General features: G+C 41.2%; 1 protein-coding gene across 2 annotated transcripts in view; it reads right to left on the bottom strand.

Moving 5' to 3' along the window:
* LOC124884341 (kin of IRRE-like protein 3) overlaps positions 1 to 4,293 on the bottom strand; it is a 234,023-nt gene extending 229,730 nt beyond the window's left edge. For both annotated transcript variants that reach the window (XM_047392219.1, XM_047392220.1), the window contains exons 1-2: positions 4,024 to 4,293; positions 3,824 to 3,893 (exon numbers count right to left, since the gene is read on the bottom strand). In XM_047392219.1, coding sequence (XP_047248175.1) covers positions 3,824 to 3,866 — 43 coding nt within the window. In that variant the 5' untranslated portion in view covers positions 3,867 to 3,893; positions 4,024 to 4,293. The remainder of the gene's footprint in view (positions 1 to 3,823; positions 3,894 to 4,023) is intronic.
* Positions 4,294 to 20,318: the final 16,025 nt, after the last annotated feature.

Raw genomic sequence — 20,318 nt, 5'->3', positions numbered from 1 at the left:
CATAGAAGAAAAATCAGTATGTTATATATGTGATATAGTGAACTTATACATTTTGAGTTATGCCAAAAAAGTACTTAACTACAATCTGTACTGCGTTAGCATTTCAAAGCTTTCCAAAATTGTTGATCTGAAAATGCTCCCAAAAATTCTTCGATCAGTGCATCTCTATTCTTTAATACATGAAAAGTTATAAAACTTAGTCAAGAAATGTTGGGTACATGTTTTTTGTTTTTTTTTTAAGAAAACAAAAAGGAATAATTACTTCATCAATGAAAGTCCACATCCAAACATGACATTGGAAAGACATTTAAATATTCCTTGGTTGAGAAATATGTATCAAAGTTTGCCAAGGAAAAGCGGATTTAGAGAGACAGCAGTTAATAGACAGCAGTAAATGAAATAAGAGCTTTTGGGGTTTAGAGGGGGGTACTAAGACATGCTTTTCAGATCTAAAAAATAGCTTTGCCTGGGTGGGTGGCAAAATCAGGGGTTCTGACAGGAGATGGATGAGGGGGTGGGAGATAATGAAGGTGGTGGAGGGAAGCAAGAAGGGGGGGCAGGCAATCTTTAAAAAGATTGGGATTTTAATTCCTGTGCTGCCGCTCTGCCCCTAGTGGGAACAGCTTGAGTTTAAGGCTGGCTGACTAAATGATAAGCCAATGCAGGGTGTGTTGTGTTACTGAGAAAAATGGATATAAATAGAGAGACTAAGAGGAAAGAATGGATTCAAAACACTTAATGTGACAATATGCAATTTTTCTGCTGTTAATTTTCTTTTGTCAAAGGCATACATTACAGGGGTTTCCTGAGCTGCTCCTCCACAGGTACATGCTCTCCTACATTTCACCCATTCATCTACCAAGACAGGGCACTCAATCAACCACAGCAACTAAATAAAAAATGATGAAAGAAAAAAGTGAAAAGGAAGAAGTGGAGAACGGGCAAAGAAAAGGTAAATAGCAAAGAAGCAATCCTAGGCAAGGTGAGGGGATGAATCATAACAATGAGAGCCAGGATAAGAATGTGACATGTTGTAAAGATTGGAAGATGGGGAGGAGGAGGGGGTAAGAGTAGGTGGACGTGCTAGTGAATAGGTTTGGACTGAGGTAAATGCGTTCCTCGTGACTTGCCTCCACGATCGGCCGACTGGTGCTGTGTTATCTGTTATGGGTTGAAGAGGTGACAGCACAGAGGGAAGGTGCCCTAGATGTGCTAACAGCACACGGTCAGTCTGGGAAGCAGATCGAACACCTTTCCCTCTTCTTATTCTCCCTCTTTGACATGTTCGTCCTGGGCCATTTATTTCTCAAAGTTATGGGAGGAAAAAAAAAAAACAGCATTGTGCTTCTCCATTTAAACTGAGTCCTCTCTCAGCTTCTGTCTTGAGAGGTAGTAAACATATATCAGGTCAACATTCTAAACTTGTTCAGTCTCAAATTTTCAGAGTTCCCAGTCCAAGTCCAAATGAAGTGTGGATATCAAAAGTTTTAATGAATTTAAGGCAGGTATTTCTCCGGTGTTCAGACTTTAAAGCATATAACCTGAAAAAAAACTTTGAAGGACAGAAGGTTTTAAAGATAGAAAAACAAATACGTCGAAGGAAGGACAGTAAAACTGACCAATGGATGGATGGATGGATTTAGACAATCAGATGGGAGATACTCTGGTACTCTGTTTTTGCTTTACATACTCATCTAGCTCTGGAAAACACTCATAAATCAATTTCTGTACTTTTCCACCCATTCTCTGACTGAATAGGAACCCTCTGTCTTGTACTCATTCCCTTATTTTCACACTCTCTTTGTGGCTGTCTCAGAGGATAGCGCGTGTAAGTAAGTATACGACTGCTTGGACGACAACTCTCTCTTTCCCTCTGTTCATAAAATCAAGATTGTTTCTTTTTTCCCCTTAGCTTTCTGCTGACACTGGCTCGACACATAAACAGAGCCGTAATTTGTATAACAGAAAGCTTTGGGGAAGCACTTCTCTTTCCCCCTGGAGGCATGCAAAGAGACGGCTGGTTGTTATCTCTTGTTTACCTGCAGGGGAAGTGATATTTTATATTATGGTAATAACTGACTTTGCGGAAATGCACCGCAATCCCATTTCAATCCGGTTGCAGCGCTTTGCTCATTCCAGTTAAATGAGATATGGTGTTAGTTGTTCCCATGACTGGGACTAAACCTGTGATGACATGTGCATGAAATTGTGATGGATAAAGGTTTATAAACCACAGGAACACACGCTCACATGGATAAATCAAAGCATCAGTTTTTGATGTCCAATATAACTGTAAATGAACACACTTTTTCTCTCTACTTTAGAAATGCAGCAGTAGTCAGCTGTAGAAGCCAAACTTAGCAGATGCTTAACAGAGTGAAGGAAACGAGACTAATGACTGATCATGAATTTCTGCAACACAGTAAGCGCAGATGGTACAGGAAGAGTTGATGGTGAAATCAGGGGGAACAGAAAAGAGCACAGCAGAAACAGAGGAAACAGCAGATTCTGTAGTGCAGAGTTTGATGTTCTGTAGCTGTCCCGCAACACAAACTAACTCTGACCACGCTCTGGTCTGCCTCACACTGTCTGTCTGTGAGAGATCCAAAGCTGTTACCATAAAAGAGATGCTGAGCAATGGTTAACCTTCCCATCTCACCATCAGTTTCAGATTGATTGATTTCCAAACTGTTTCTACATAAAAATTTAGTCTGCGGAAAACATACTCCCAGCAAATTTGCTGTGTTTTATAAGCAATGTTCTGAAGTGTTACAGACTATAAATCAGGACGTGGAACAGCTGAAGTCAGCGACAGAGCAAATTATTTGTTTACCAAGTGTTATGGGTTGCTGCTGTTTAAGCAGCGTGCGTCCGACTTTGATTCGCCGGCTGCCAAGCAAAACATCCACAAAGTCACACTTAAACTGAAGGAATTTATCATATTTTTAGTGATTCATCCAGATCAAAGGTTACATCTCTCTCTGGGAAATCAACATTCCTTCAAATCAAACGGGGTCAAACTTAAGAAGCAAAGACGGCTTTGTCATTGACCCTGACCCCGGAGCAGTGTAAACCGGAGCAAGCTTGCTGTTCGTCGGAGTGATGACAAACAGCTGCTGCCTGCTTTAACCCTGTGTGCGTCCATGCATCGCAGGCAGAGATATTGGCTGTACTTTGCTGTTTTTCTTTTTCATTTCCTCTAAAGACAACCACCTGGTGGCAATCTGGGGATACAACTAATCCATCCTCATTCTATCCACCAACAGACTGTCTAGGAATAAAAATAACAACAGATTCAGTCCAAAAGGGCTGGAGCTGCCAAGCTCTAACCTCTGATGCAGCATTAACTTTTTCTGCCACCATTCTTTAAACCAGACTCCCCGTAGCTGGACTCAATGAGAAAGGGGCTGTCTGTTCAAAACAATGTGACTAAGGAGTAAACGCTTGACTGATCTAGACTGGGGTTAAAAGGCTTCCTATGTGTGTTTGTGTAAGAGTTTGTGACAGGAATAGTAAAGCCGCGTAGGAAGTATTTAACTGTTTGGGTCTGAAAGCTACACAAACTCGAGATGTAGAAAACTGCACCTCAACACCACATTATGCACTCAGACTTTTTTGACCTCCTGATTCCCTCTCCTGTTTGCCTCAGACATCACAGTGCACATGGCAGCACTAATTAGGATTCATTTAAAAAACACAGAAGGCAGAAGGCAAAGCTCACACGTAATGAAGCCAAAGGACAAGGCTTTCAGCCAGAAAGTCACATAGCCATCACAAGCAAGAATTATGAGATAAACTTAGGAAGTTATTTAGGAAAACTTACTATGTCCATAGACCCACAGGAGCAGGAGCACCCAAGAGATCATGGCTGGGGATTATGGTGAGGTCAAAACCTACGGGAAACAGTAGGCGAGTGTGAAATTGGAGTTGGCAGGCACAAAGAAATGCACAAGATGATACAGTACTCCTGTGCGCTTCTGGATGATGCTACGGTCCCTCAGTGGTGTCTCCTTTTTTTTTTACCAGAGGAACGCTGGATGTCTCTTTTCTGTCCTTCTCGTCTTCAGCGTACTCTTCCTCTTCTGTGTCTCCCTCTGTTGCTCTTTGCTGTGTGTTTGACTCTTCAGAGTGCCTGGGTGCCCCGATCCGCCTCACATTCTCTCTTTTAATGATGTGACTGGACTTTCTGCATCCTCACTGCTGACTCTCAGAATACACACGCTCTCTCTACCTCTCTAGCGCTGTTTTACATTGCCCATCCATTCTCAGTCTACAGTCCTTACTTACCCCCCTTCCCACACTCCTCCTCTTCTCTCGTTCCTCTCCCTCTCTTTCTCTCTTGCTCATCCAATTCACAGCACACACAACAGTCAGTGGATGGAGCTCCAGACTCCTCCCTCCAATGCTGCCTTCCTCTCTCACTCTCAGCCTGGCTGTCATGGTGGCTGTGGCTCAGTGAGAGGCTGGGGTCCTTGCTCTGGGAACCAGAGCTGCCATGGGAGAAACAGAGAAGGATAACCTTAATTAGAATAAGAATAGCAGTGAGACCCGTTTAGCAACAAATAACACAGACAGCAACAAAAAGGGCATTTTTTCCTCCTCCCAGTTAAGACCTTGGCTTTATGAGGGATTCTATAGACGGAATAGGAATTTTGGCATCCTTGTGGCTTGATAAGTATCACATTAGCATTCCCAAGAAAGGCCTTTGTTAGCATACATATTTTTATTAGGGACACATGAGATTCACAGGCACTTTCTCAAGGAACAACGATGCAAAAAAAATTAAATAAATGAAATGCTATTATGCACATGCAATCAGTAAAAACTATGCCAGGTTATGCCTTTTAAATACTTTAGAAGTAATTTTTTTATTTGGTCATATTTTAGGTCAGGTGAAGTCCATGCATACAAGAGATATTCACATTCCTTGCATTATAAAATGCCTTTAGAGATTGACACACATGAATTAATTACAGAAATTCCAAATTAAATATGTGTCCCATCAGGTTCATGTTGCATTTAATTATTGATAATCTATCAGAAAGATTTTCTTTTACAACAACTGAGAAGGTGGATCTTTCCACAAGCTGTGTTTGCTTGACACACAATCCAAAGTAAATCATAACTACAAAGAAAGATGATGAAGTCATGTTATGAGAACTGTCAGCGATGTGCAAAAAAAAAAAAAACAACTAACCCCTGATTTATTTGTTCTTTGCTTCTAAAGATTTTTTGTAATATTTTGCAGCTTCCAATGCTCTGTTAATATATTTCTTTGGACTTTAGGTTCTTCCTTTTTTTTTTTTTTACTTATTTTTAGCACAGTCCTATATCCAATTATATTTAGTGTAAACGTTTTTTGTTAATCAACTTAACTTTTATCTTTGACTCTGTGGTGTCCAGCCTTTTGTTCAAAAAGCACAGGGTCATTTGTGGGATTCGTGTAATTTGATTGCCACCTAAGCCAAGCTGCCACAGACCTTTTGGACATGAGCATTAGATATACTATATATTACTACACATGCAGTTATTCCTGTTGGACCATTTGTTATATATATCTGCTGTTCAGCGTCATTGGCCATTTTGTACCCCAAGATAGTCTACTACTACAAATCCCAGTGGGCACCGCGGCTGATAGGACGGGGCGTCGCAGCATATCGTTCCTTTTCGCCAAGGAGGCCAGAGGACGAAGCTGACCGCTCTCCTGAGTTATCCACGTGTGGAAACTTTTCCCCCTCCTTCTCTCTCTCTCTGGTCAGATGAGACAACCTCAAGTAATACCATGTTATTTTCTTTTTCTTTTTTAGAAATAGCTTGGGCAGGATAGAATAGGATTTTAGGGTGATTTAGAATTGCCACTTAAAGTCCAATGTGTTCTAAATTGTATGTGCATGCAATATTTCATTGAAACTTTGATTGCTGTTGGACATCTGAAGGCTGCTGTGCTTTTCAAGCTGTGTGTTTTGTTGTGTTGTTTTAACACATGAGAGCAAGCTCAGGGTACATTTTAAAGTTGGACTGTTAGAATTTCATCGAGGAAACTCACCATCTCTTTGTCTGCATCCTGCGTGTTGCTTTTTACTGGTTTGTCACCAAAAGTTTGATTGTCCTTTGTTCGCTGAGCTTCCAACTTTGGGGGGACGTTTTATGACCCTGTGGGGTGTGTTACACTGAGCTATATCTCGGTGGGGCTGCTCCCAAAGCTCCGCTCAGCACCATAATATCACTTGTTGCCATAACTGCTGCTGAAAATAATTTTTCTCAAATTATGATTTTAAATTATAATTCTTGATAAATATTAATTAATCAATAATAATAATTCTAACATTCCCAAAATCATACCCCCTGCAGATTTAGATTTAATGTGGTTTTTATTGTAGGATCTCTGCTCCTCCCCTTCTGGTTGGTTCTGGCAGCTCATTGTCTGCAGCTGCAACGCATTCTCCTAATGAGCTCATGGGCTTCTTAAGGTAGCTGCTGATACAGACCTTTGCTGGAACATAACCTCAGTTATGTGGACTCCTGTCTGCCTGCCTATCCATCTGCCTGCCTGTCTGCCTGTCGACCTGCCTATCGGCCTACCTGCCTACCTGCCTGCCAACATCTGGTAATACTCCCTCCTAAGGACTGCACTGTAAATATTCTCATCACCAGTACTCTCTCTCTCTCCTTGGATTCCTGGGTTTACCTCCTCCTCCTCTGGCTTCTGGACAACTCCAACTCAAGATTCCTTAAACAAAGTCTACAGTAGAAATAAACCTCATTTACCGTCTTATCCTGTGTGCTGAGTCTGTTTCATCCTCTGGTTTTGTTCTACTTTGACTATTTAAGCAATTCATGATAGTATGTTCCAGTCATCTAACATGTCGAAGAACAATTCAGATGATGAACAGACTTCCTTAAAGGAACGCCTACAATCTACTAAAACCATGCTTCAACAGCTACTGCAACAACAAAGGACTACGGATTCTCATCTCACAGAACTTGGTGGTATGGTTCATGCTTTAAGTGAAATCCTAACCAAACTCTCACCTGCCTCTTCCAATCCTCCAGTTCGTTTAGAGAATCCTCAGCCACCCGCAATTCTATCTTCTGGGATCCGAGAACCTGACTTCCGTCCGTCTGAACTGTTTGATGGTAATCCTAATAACTTTGGTGGTTTTTCTCTCCAGTGTGAATTAGCATTTAGTCGTTCCACCCCCCTTTTCCCTACTGCTGCCTCCAAGATTACTTATATTGTTACCTCGCTAAAGGGATCTGCTCCGGGCGCACGCCTATTTGGCATCTAACCCTGTTGAGTCTCTTAGTTATGCCATTTTTTTCAGTCACTTCAAGAGAGTCTTCGATCAACCACTCCAGCAGGAGGCAGCGGCTAAGAAGATACTCACCCTCAAACAGGGAAGGAGAGCGTTGGCGGAGTTCGCCGTCGACTTCCGGGTGGCAGCGCAGGAGGTGGGTTGGGATGAAGCGGCACTCAAGGGTATTTTTGTTCATTCCCTTGCAGATCAAGTAAAGGACCAGTTGGTTTTGAGAGATGAACCCGAAAGACTGGATGAATTAATCAACCTATCGATCCGCATTGACAACCGTCTAAGAAAGAGACAAACAGAATGGAACTACAATTCACAGTGGCAGCACTCTCTGGCGCCTCAAACCACTTTCCTCGACGCACCCACTTCCTCTTCAGAGGGATCTGCGGAACTGGAGCCGATGCAGATTGGTCACACTCGACTCTCCCCAGAGGAACGACAATGTCGCTTTGAGGGTGGTCTTTGCCTATATTGTGGACGAGGAGGACATTTTATCACAAAATGCCCCAAGAAGGGAATAGAGAGGGCTCGTCAATAGGTCAGGGGACTTTGGTGAGCATATCCCATTCTTCCCCTGTCTCTCGTCTGTGTTTTCCGGTCACTATTATTGTTGGCCAAGAGAAGTTTCCTGTTGACGCCTTTATTGATTCTGGTGCTGAACAGAATCTTATTTCCTCGGATCTGGTTGATAAACTTCAAATACCCTCTCAACCATTCCCTTTCTGTCACTGGCATCACTGGTCAAACCATGTCTCAAGTGAGATTTAAAGTGCCTCAGCTTCACATCATCACCTCTGGTAACCATCATGAATGTGGTGAGTTCTTTGTTGTCTCTTCCATCTCTCCATAATTGGGTGGAGGGCAGAGTAGAGAGATGGAGTAATCTCTGTCTCCAGAACTGCTTAAGAACTGCTGTCTCTCACTCTATCAAACAACTCAAACCTTCTGAGCCTGTTGATCTGTCCAAAGTTCCTCCTGAATACCACAATCTCGCACCTGTGTTTGGCAAACAAGGGGCTCTTTCTTTACCTCTGCATCGCCCCTATGACTGCCCTATTGATCTCCTCCCAGGCGCTCCGCTACCATCCAGCAGACTCTTTAATCTCTCCGGACCTTAGAGAAAGGTCATGAAAGAGTACATTGAGGATTCTTTAGCATCTGGGATCATTCGTCCGTCTACCTCCCCTGTTGGCGCCGGTTTCGTCTTTGTGGGTAAGAAGGACGGCACATTAAGACCTTGCATTGATTATAGAGGATTGAATCAAATCACTATTAAAAATAAATACCCACTACCACTTATTGATTCCATGCATGAACAATTACATTCTGCCAAGATCTTCACTAAACTTGACCTGCGCAATGCTTACCATTTGGTCCGGATCCGAGAGGGTGATGAGTGGAAAATGGCTTTCAAAACCCCCCTGGGACATTTTGAGTATTTTGTTATGCCTTTTGGGTTGACTAATGCACCCGCTGTTTTCCAGGCTCTTATTAATGATGTTCTTCGTGACTTTCTCAACTTCTTTGTTTTCGTTTATCTGGATGACATTTTGATTTTTTCCCAGGACATACAACATCACCAGCATGTCAGAACAGTTCTCCAGAGGCTTTTTGAGAATCAACTCTTTGTTAAAGCCGAAAAATGCAAATTCAGTGTCACATCTGTGTCTTTTTTGGGTTTTATTTTTGAGGCAGGCAGGTACAGAACTGATCCCGAGAAAACCAAGGCAGTGGCAGAGTGGCCTACTCCAACTGACCGCAGGCAACTTCAAAGGTTCTTGGGATTTGCACATTTTTATAGGAGGTTTATAAGGAACTCCAAACAGGTCACTGCACCTCTCACTCAACTCACCTCCTCTCTGAAAACGTTCCATTGGACTCCTGAGGCAGAAAGGGCATTTGGTGAGTTAAAGACTCTATTTTCTTCAGCACCCATATTGACCCATCCTGATCCATGTGCACAATTTATTGTAGAGGTTGATGCTTCTGACATTGGAGTAGGGGCTATTCTATCTCAACGGTCTCCTCTGGATGATAAAGTACATCTTTGTGCCTATTTTTCTCATCGCTTGTCTCCAGCAGAGCAAAATTATGATGTGGGCAACCATGAACTTTTAGCCATCAAGTTGGTGCTTGAGGAATGGCGGCATTGGTTAGAGGGTACTGAAGTTCCTTTTCTCAATTGGACTGATCACAAGAACCTCTCCTACATTCAAAATGCCAAGAGACTTAACCCCAGAGAAGCCCGTTGGTCTCTATTTTTTGCTCGTTTTCATTTTTCTATCTACTACAGACCCGGTTCCAAGAACATTAAGCCTGACGCTCTCTCTCGCCAGTTCTCTCATTCTGACCAACTCAAGACAGAAGCTTCCATCTTACCGGATTCTTGTATTGTGAGCGCCTTCACCTGGGCCATTGAAAAGGACATCAGGGAGGCACAGAGGTCCGAACCTGACCCAGGTACTGGCCCAGTGGGCAAGCTGTTCGTCCCCAACTCTGTCGTCAATAAAGTTCTGGATTGGGTGCACAACAATAAACTGACTTGTCATCCTGGGGTGACTTGTATGATCACATTTACCAAAAGGTATTTCTGGTGGCCGACTATGAACCTCAACATTAAAGATTTTGTTGCAGCTTGTCCCACATGTGCTCGAAACAAGAACACTAATCAACTCCCTGCTGGTCTTCTTCAACCTCTGCCCACCCCTAGCCGCCCCTGGTCCCACATTTCCGTTGATTTCATCACTGGTCTCCCGCCATCTGACGGTAACACAGTCATCTTTAATGTTGTTGACAGATTCTCTAAAACAGCCCATTTTGTTCCTTTACTCAAGCTTCCGTCTGCATTGGAGACTGCCCAACTCTTGGTTCTCCACGTTTTCCTCATCCATAGCATACCTTTGGACATTGTTTCTGACCGAGGCCCGCAGTTCATCTCGCAAGTTTGGAAGGAGTTTTGCAAAGCTCTTGGTGCCTCCGTAAGTCTTTCATCTGGATACCACCCCCAATCTAATGGACAGACAGAAAGATGCAACCAGGAACTTGAAGTCGCCTTGAGGTGCGTAATAAATGACAACCCCTCTTCTTGGTGCAAACATCTCACATGGATCGAATATGCTCACAACACACATACTTCCTCTGCTACTGGTTTGTCTCCCTTTGAGGCTTCACTGGGCTATCTACCTCCGCTGTTTCCCATTGTTGAATCTGACACCCTGGTCCCCTCTGTTCAGCATTATGTTTCCAGGTGTCATAGGATCTGGCAACAGACCAGGAGGACCCTCCTACGCACTGTGGAACAAAATAAGAGGTTCGCTAACCGTCACCGTTCTGCTGCACCTGTCTACCACATCAATCAGAGAGTCTGGCTTTCCACCAGGAATATTAAATTAAAAGATACTCCTAGAAAGTTGGCCCCCCGTTTCATTGGCCCTTTTCTCATCGAGAGGATCATCAACCCATCTGCGGTGAGACTCAAACTACCATCTTCCATGCACATTCACCCTACTTTCCATGTTTCCCAGATCAAGCCAGTCTCAGAAAGCCCCCTGAGTCCTCCCACCAAGCCCCCTCCCCCTGCTCGACTCATTGATGACCACCCTGCATATACGGTCAATCGTATCCTGAATGTTCGGCGTAGGGGGCATGGTTTTCAATATCTTGTGGATTGGGCAGGATATGGAACTGAAGAGAGAACCTGGGTTCCCCGTTCTCACATCCTGGACCCTGCTCTCATCACGTTCTTTTACAAACGCCATCCTGAAAAGTGTTCTGGATTGCCTGGAGGCAATCGTTGAGGGGAGGGTACCGTAGGATCTCTGCTCCTCCCCTTCTGGTTGGTTCTGGCAGCTCATTGTCTGCAGCTGCAACGCATTCTCCTAATGAGCTCATGGGCTTCTTAAGGTAGCTGCTGATACAGACCTTTGCTGGAACATAACCTGTTATGTAGACTCCTGTCTGCCTGCCTATCCATCTGCCTGCCTGTCGACCTGCCTATCGGCCTACCTGCCTGCCAACATCTGGTAATACTCCCTCCTAAGGACTGCACTGTAAATATTCTCATCACCAGTACTCTCTCTCTCTCCTTGGATTCCTGGGTTTACCTCCTCCTCCTCTGGCTTCTGGACAACTCCAACTCAAGATTCCTTAAACAAAGTCTATAGTAGAAATAAACCTCATTTACCGTCTTATCCTGTGTGCTGAGTCTGTTTCATCCTCTGGTTTTGTTCTACTTCGACTATTTAAGCAATTCATGATATTTATACAATCAGGAAATTTGTTTCTGATAAGAAATGACACACGCATGTCTTAGACAGTTCATAAAAAAAAACAAAAAAAACGTTTTCCTTTATTTACATTTGATTAAAAATAGCATGTCAAGATTTATGCATACCCTGCTTAAAGATCAAAGGTTATTTTTTTATTAGCAATACAGCAATCAAACCCTTCCTATGAATGATGATTAGCTTTATGTATGCTTCCACTTATAATTTGATGATTTATCTTTAGTGATGAGCTCCAAGTCTTTGACGTTTGAATGCTTTCTTTCCATCATGCTAATCTTTAGTTTCTTCCACAGATTCTTTATCACAGTCAAGTCAGTTTCTGGTTGGGCCACTCCGAAATATTATTATGTCCACTCAGAACAAACTTGTTGGTCAAATTTAAACATTACATTAAACCTAAATGTGCCATAGATATATAGTAGCTATGTAATTTAGTGCAAAATCTCATATGAGAAACCTGACAATAACTTCCCCTCATCTTATGCTGCACTATGCAGCTGTATGTGCACTGTGAGTCACCTCTCCATGCCAAATGCTTGGGGCTGCTTATATTGCAAGATGTGTTGGTGAATGATAAACAAAATGCTAAATTTATACACATGACAGCATCTAATATTTCAGAGAAAGTGCTTTGATCGGGTAATTTAGACCCACATAAAAAGTTATTTGAGATCTGCCAACATATCTGGCAAAATGAGAAACACTCTGACACCAGCTTAACACCCTCTTAGATTTTTTTATACCTCTCTCTTGGGCTAAGATGTCAGGTTGTTTGTGACTGCTTACAAACTTTTCTTTTCATTGAATCAAAGTGTTGAAACTGCATGTAGAGAGCTTAAAAACAGGTGGATGTGGATAAGTAGCCCAAATGTAAACATCAGTTGAGCAGAACATTATTTCTACCTGTAAGGGGTTGAACAAAATGGTGTATGAAAACACATGTTGAGCCACCAACCTTTTCCCGTTTACTTGTGGCCTTTAATGTGACATCTTTTTACCTCTTAAATCTTTTTTGATTTGGGATTCTGCATGTCCCCGTTTGGATTATGTTGTTTTAAATACTTCTTATTTCTAAAGCAATTAAGGTTTCATTTATTGTGTTATTTTGTGAATGCACTATTACAGCCTGGTTCAACCCTACCTCTCTGCTATTACTCATGCACATATAAGTAAAGCTGCTAGATTTCCCATGACCAGTGCTGTGTCTACCATAGACACCTTAGCAAATAACCATTTGTAAATTTGTTACTTAGCCCCCTTGTTAGAAGGCTGTTACAAATACACAATATAGTCCAAATACTTCAGCTCAATCTATGAAAAACATCAACAGTAACAGAGTTTGACAAAAATAAATTATTACTTTAGCACCAAGATGGTAATTTCCATAAGTTATTAGCTGAAAACTAGATTTGGTCCTGTCAGGTCTCTGCTATGTTTTCAACTATTTCTTCACTTTCAAATTTTATTTTCTTATTTTCTACACAATCACACTATACAATGTAGTGTGGTGGTCAGATACAGCCAAAAATGGGAGATTATCGATCAACACCAATTTAACAGGTCGATAGTCTGCCCACTTGGAAGCAAAGCATACAAGAAATGAGTGGTTGCTAAATACATTTGCATTGTACTTGTGATGCATTCCTTTTACCTCAGCAGTAGGAATTGGGAAGTCAGAATGGTGTAATCTCCAAGGTGATAGCGTTCCAGTTTTCCACTTGTCTGAAAGTCGTAATAAAACATATATGCTCATGTTTTTCATTGCTCGCATATGGTCGCTGTTACAACAATAACAATGACAAAAACACTGTTCTAAGTGGTACTTTGTGCACAGAAACAGAAGTGAAAAAACCCGTCTTATAAAGACTGAAAAGCAGTACATGTACAAATGACTATTCATGTAAATCTGTCTGGTACACACAAGAGAGTACCTGGTGCCCACGTAAATGTTTGTGAACAAGAAATTATGTAGCACGCACATATTTTACCTTCAGTGTCCCTTTACAGTTTCTGTAGTCAAATTCAAGCATTACATACTTTTTCTTTTGTAAAATCCCCTTTGTTGTTTCCATGTAAACATACAATGATTACCACCAACACCAAGTTACCCAAACAAATTAACCCCCTGAGTACAAAGAAAAAAAAAACAACACCTTTTTCCAATACTTAAAACAACATGTCTTAGTAGTTAGTTAGTAATGGCCCATATTGCATGATGTTTAAATATACAATTTATCATCTTTGTAACTGCTTCTCAGTTCAAAGTCCTCCACTGCTCATTATCCATATTCCCAGCACATTAGGTTGTTAATCCACAGTTCCTGTAATTAGCACCATGGAAGCCAGCTTGATGTCATGTTTCTAAAATTGAGACTGTTATGCATTATTTTTGCAGAGGGTAAATTAAGGATGAGGCAGAGGTGACAAAGATGAGGAAGATTCTCTAGATGTATTTATACAAACACACATAAGGAGAAAGTAAAGTTGCTGAAAATTATTCATCACTTAAATATTCAGTCCATGAAAGTAGAGCGACATGGGGACAACAGTATAAAAAAATATTTATTTATATCTTTTTTTTTCACCTGAATCCAAATTTATTTAAAAGTGAAAAATGTACCAAGAACTGAAATGTCTTTTAATGCAAGAGCAACACTGTATATCAACTATATTTCTTTTTTTTTTAACCACTGAATTCAGTTTAATTTGATTTAATTTAAATAATTTCAATTCAATTTATGTATATAGCGCCAATTCACAACACATGTCGCCTCAAGGGCTTTTAGAAAGTAAATTCTGTCAAATCATACAGATTTCAAGCCAAGTACATACAGGTCCTTCTCAAAATATTAGCATATTGTGATAAAGTTCATTATTTTCCATAATGTCATGATGAAAATTTAACATTCATATATTTTAGATTCATTGCACACTAACTGAAATATTTCAGGTCTTTTATTGTCTTAATACGGATGATTTTGGCATACAGCTCATGAAAACCCAAAATTCCTATCTCACAAAATTAGCATATTTCATCCGACCAATAAAAGAAAAGTGTTTTTAATACAAAAGACGTCAACCTTCAAATAATCATGTACAGTTATGCACTCAATACTTGGTCGCGAATCATTTGGCAGAAATGACTGCTTCAATGCGGCGTGGCATGGAGGCAATCAGCCTTTGGCACTGCTGAGGTCTTATGGAGGCCCAGGATGCTTCGATAGCGGCCTTTAGCTCATCCAGTGTTGGGTCTTGAGTCTCTCAACATTCTCTTCACAATATCCCACAGATTCTCTATGGGGTTCAGGTCAGGAGAGTTGGCAGGCCAATTGAGCACAGTGATACCATGGTCAGTAAACCATTTACCAGTGGTTTTGGCACTGTGAGCAGGTGCCAGGTCGTACTGAAAAATGAAATCTTCATCTCCATAAAGCTTTTCAGCAGATGGAAGCATGAAGTGCTCCAAAATCTCCTGATAGCTAGCTGCATTGACCCTGTCCTTGATAAAACACAGTGGACCAACACCAGCAGCTGACATGGCACCCCAGACCATCACTGACTGTGGGTACTTGACACTGGACTTCTGGCATTTTGGCATTTCCTTCTCCCCAGTCTTCCTCCAGACTCTGGCACCTTGATTTCCGAATGACGTGCAGAATTTGCTTTCATCCGAAAAAAGTACTTTGGACCACTGAGCAACAGTCCAGTGCTGCTTCTCTGTAGCCCAGGTCAAGCGCTTCTGCCGCTGTTTCTGGTTCAAAAGTGGCTTGGCCTGGGGAATGCGGCACCTGTAGCCCATTTCCTGCACACGCCTGTGCACGGTGGCTCTGGATGTTTCTACTCCAGACTCAGTCCACTGCTTCCGCAGGTCCCCCAAGGTCTGGAATCGGCCCTTCTCCACAATCTTCCTCAGGGTCCGGTCACCTCTTCTCGTTGTGCAGCGTTTTCTGCCACACTTTTTCCTTCCCACAGACTTCCCACTGAGGTGCCTTGATACAGCACTCTGGGAACAGCCTATTCGTTCAGAAATGTCTTTCTGTGTCTTACCCTCTTGCTTGAGGGTGTCAATAGTGGCCTTCTGGACAGCAGTCAGGTCGGCAGTCTTACCCATGATTGGGGTTTTGAGTGATGAACCAGGCTGGGAGTTTTAAAGGCCTCAGGAATCTTTTGCAGGTGTTTAGAGTTAACTCGTTGATTCAGATGATTAGGTTCATAGCTCGTTTAGAGACCCTTTTAATGATATGCTAATTATGTGAGATAGGAATTTTGGGTTTTCATGAGCTGTATGCCAAAATCATCCGTATTAAGACAATAAAATACCTGAAATATTTCAGTTAGTGTGCAATGAATCTAAAATATATGAATGTTAAATTTTCATCATGACATTATGGAAAATAATGAACTTTATCACAATATGCTAATATTTTGAGAAGGACCTGTACATTCCAATGGATCCTAGTTATCAAACAATACAGTCAAATACAGTCAGTTTATTATTTGAGTTGATTAAGAAGCTATTGCTATGGAGCTACCGCTTGTGGACAACAACATTGTTCATTACTGCTGCAAAATCATTGTTACAGAATCCTGGCTACACCCGCTCATCTTCCACGCTGTTCAAATAACAGGCTACAGCAGGCATCGCTACAACCGGAACCATGACTACAGTAAGAGTAGAGGTGGGGGACTCAGCATTTACAAACACTTTGCTGTCCTGATTTGGAGGCCATCTCAATTGTGTCTAGACCCTTCTAATTGCCCTGTGAGGTAACTGTAGTTGTCATAATAGCTTTTTACCATCCACCTGAGGCCATCGCTCGCACCGCCCTCTCACTCCTGGATGATGACATCAGTAAACAGATGCTGGACTATCCAGATGGAGCTTTCTTAATTGCTAGGGACTTTATTGAAGGCCATCTAAAGTCTGTGCTCCTTAGACTCATTCAGTATGTCCATAGCCCAATCAGAGCTAAGAACTCATTAGATAAGGTTTACTCTAACCTGAAGCAGGGTTATAAAACTATCCCTCTCCCTGACCTGGACCTGTCTGACCACCTCTCCCTCCTGCATACACCCTACTCAGGAGGTTGTTTAAGCCAATGATGAAGACTGTAAAAATCTGACCTGAAGGAACATAAGTTGAAGGATTGCCTCCAAAACACACATGGACTGTTTGACAACCCAGAACTACAGGAGTGAACTGATGCAGTGCTGTCATGCATCGAATATCATGCAGATACTGTCGCTGTGAAAAGAAAGATTTGGATTTATCATAACCAAAAATCTTGGATGACAGTACAATCATCAAGGCAGTGGAAGAGTACAGGAGGAAAGTGGAATCATACATGGAAGACAATACTCATATAGTATAGGAAGTGATTCACCACCTGACAAATTACCAAGGCAAGTTGCCAGTTGCAGTCAATGAGGCTGCCTTGTTAGAAGAACTACATTTCTTCTTTGCTAGCTTTAAGCCCATCAGGTGAGGTGTATACTGAAGGCTGTGAACTTTCACAAAGCTGCCGGGCCAGATAGAGTTCTGGGCAAAGTGCTTCAACCAGATCAGTTGACAGGAGACCTAATGGGGATTTATAATATCTCCCTGTCACTGGCCTAGGTCCTGTCCAGTCTGATCGCTGCTACCATCATTCTGGTGCCAAAGAAGAAAACAGTGGCAAAGCACCTCAATTATTACAGACCAATGGCACTAACGTCTGTGGTTATGAAATGCTTTGAAAGGCTCATTTTCTGGTGCTTTAAATCCTGCCTCCCCCAGAACTTTGCCCTGTAGGCAAACTGGTCTACTGAAGACACCATCGACCACTGCTCTCCACATGGCCCTGAACCATCAAGAGCTCCCAGGGACCTACATCAGGATGCTGTTCGTTGATAACAGATCAACATTTAAGACGATCATACAAGACATCCTGGTGAAGAAGCTCGAAAATCTGTACATCCCCTCCTCTATCTGTTCCTGGATTAAGGACCTTTTGACCGACTAACCACAGGTTGTTAAGGACAGTGGCCTTTTTCGTTTCATGGTATTTACATAAAAGAGGAACTCTCCTGGACCACCAATACATTTGCAGCTTCAAAAAGGTGAGGCAGAAACTTCAGTTAGGTTGTTGTATCGGAGCCACCTGGAGGAGAAACCACTAGTGTCCTTCTATTGAGTCAGTTCTGTTGTAATGTGTCACCGTGGGGTTCAGGGTTAACAGAGCTGCAGAAATGAATTATTGGCTGCCCTTTGCCCCTGCTGGATGTCATTGCCAGCATACGCTGCCTCAAGAGAGATTTTAGGATCTAGGCAGACTGTTCACACACTGGGCAGCAGCTGTTCTACTTGCTGCACTCAGGAAAGAGATTCAGATCCTCAAAATGTAATACAGTTAGACTGTTATTCATGGGGCATTAGGGTCCTGAATGTTGCAAAATAACATATCAACAGGGAGATAGTTATTATTCATTTTCAGTTCATTGTATTCTGTTTACTGTGCAACATCCACATTGGGTCGTACATAGTTTTCTTACTTTTTTATCATTATTACTTTTACTGTATGAATGGTACAGTGGGAGGTGGGGGGCGTGTTTTTATTGTAGGCACCTTACAAGAGCTGGGCTGATACTTTCATTGTGCTTTTATGATACAATGACAATAAATGCATTATGATTCTGATTATCTGTCTGTCAGACAGCTCTCGAGTAAGGAGTGTTCCTTATGATTGTACAGGCCATAACATAACATTTCTGTATTAAAAAACAGTTTTTCAGGGGCGCAGCACTGGTGGTGTGGGGGTTGGGAGCACGGCCCCTGTGCGGGCATCTTAGTCCTCGCCGCAGCTGTCCCGGACCCGGGTCTTCCCCTCTCTCTCCATCCCCATTTCCTGTCTATCTGCTGTCAGGAAGTGCTGGGGGAATGGGGGCCACTAGTGCTGACAGAAAAGTCTTTGAACAAAAAAAAAAACTTTTAATGTTTGCCTTATGGAATATTCAGATTTAATGAGAAACTGTTTTTCAGATTTTTACCAGCTGTAACAGAACACTTAAAAAATTTCACTCTGCATGTGATGGAGCTATATAATAAATTAGTTTCCTTTCTTGAATAGCGAATTACTAAACTAGATCAATTGAGATTTTTCTTTCTTGTGGAATGTCATTTAAATAGAAAAAAACTGACCTGTAGTAGAAGAAATACATTGTTTTGGGAGAAAAGAACATATCAGAAATATTTCAGGTTCTGAAGTTATAAATAATCAAATTAAATGTCTGTGTAGTTTTATCCATAAAGGTAGTGGCAGACATTAAGCAGTCTATTTTTAAGCAGTTTATTTTTTAAACAGAAATGTCCTACCATTTTCCAGTGTGTTGCATTGACACGGTAAGCACTGCATTTGGATTTAGTCTAGTCTACTTTACTGTATATCAATTTAATCCATCCATCTGACCTCCCAATCTAATCAAAGGGCCAGTGAATGACAGGTGGTCTTTTCATCAGTGCACACACAGATATAACACTACTGCAGCCAAACAAGAGGATAACAGAGTTGTTATCTGCACAAAAAAGAAACATGATGAGTGGGGGAGAAAAAATAACAATGGAGATTACGCACTCAGATGAGCAGGAGGAGCAAGAGTAAACAAGGTATGCTCAGAAATAAATGTAAATCTACAATAATAAGTTATTCTGTTGGATAAACCTTAGCATGGTTTTATATGCTTTAATGTCTGAGGCATTAGGTCTCATTTAAGGTTCTTGAATTGGTTCCAAATCCTTTGTAGGAATTAAAATTAGATTAAATCTAAATGAAATTTGATCTGAGCTGTTTGGAGTTATAATTTTTAATATTGACAACTGTAATTCCATTACAATTTAGTATCAAAGAATGATATTCTTTGATACTAAATTGATACATTTTCCCGATAAGTAGTTACAGGTTTTATGCAATGACGGGTATTTGTGTATTACTATCAGGTACGTACAGTTCTGTACATCTGTACAGATTACTTCTCTTACATGTTTCAGTTCATGAAAAAAAAAAAATATATATATATATATAGGGCAATTCAGAAGAAATCATCCTGTGATTGTTCACAGCAGTGTATATGAAAGGTACATACAGTGTTAAACCTACAGATAACATGCAACTATGATAAGTTCAAAACAAAATGGGTAAGAGCTAAACTATAGGACACAAATAACCACCAGAACTCATTTTTAGCTTATTTTAACTCAGGTGCCAGTTGTTTTGCCAAACAACAGATTTAATACAGTTTACGTGAAGCTCAAATGCATGTTATGATTATTAATATGAATATATTATTTAATATTAATACTTTAATATTTTATTAAATAATATGTCGGTCTTTTAAGGGTTGTTCTGTGAATACCAGCCCAATAAGGCGGTTGTACAAAATTGAAAGGGATGAGCCAAGCTCAGGCATTATTAAACAACAAAACTATGTACACACAGAATAAATTCAACAAATTTTAACAAAAAAAATTATAACAATAATAAGTCAATTCAAAGTCAAACATATTTCAATCAACAAACTCTTTACTATGCTAAAACAAGCCAACTAAACCACCAAGCGAAATGAAAGAATAAGGGAGACTGATGGGCTATGTACAATATAAACAAGTTAATCAGAGATGGAGGAAAACCATGACCAAAAGAGTGATGCAACATTATCACGCAATGTTATTTATGTTTGAGAACCAAGG

This window comes from Girardinichthys multiradiatus, chromosome 18 (genome assembly GCF_021462225.1).
Source record: "Girardinichthys multiradiatus isolate DD_20200921_A chromosome 18, DD_fGirMul_XY1, whole genome shotgun sequence".
In the NCBI taxonomy this organism is placed as follows: domain Eukaryota; kingdom Metazoa; phylum Chordata; class Actinopteri; order Cyprinodontiformes; family Goodeidae; genus Girardinichthys; species Girardinichthys multiradiatus.
This window is presented reverse-complemented; position numbering and strand designations above follow the sequence as displayed.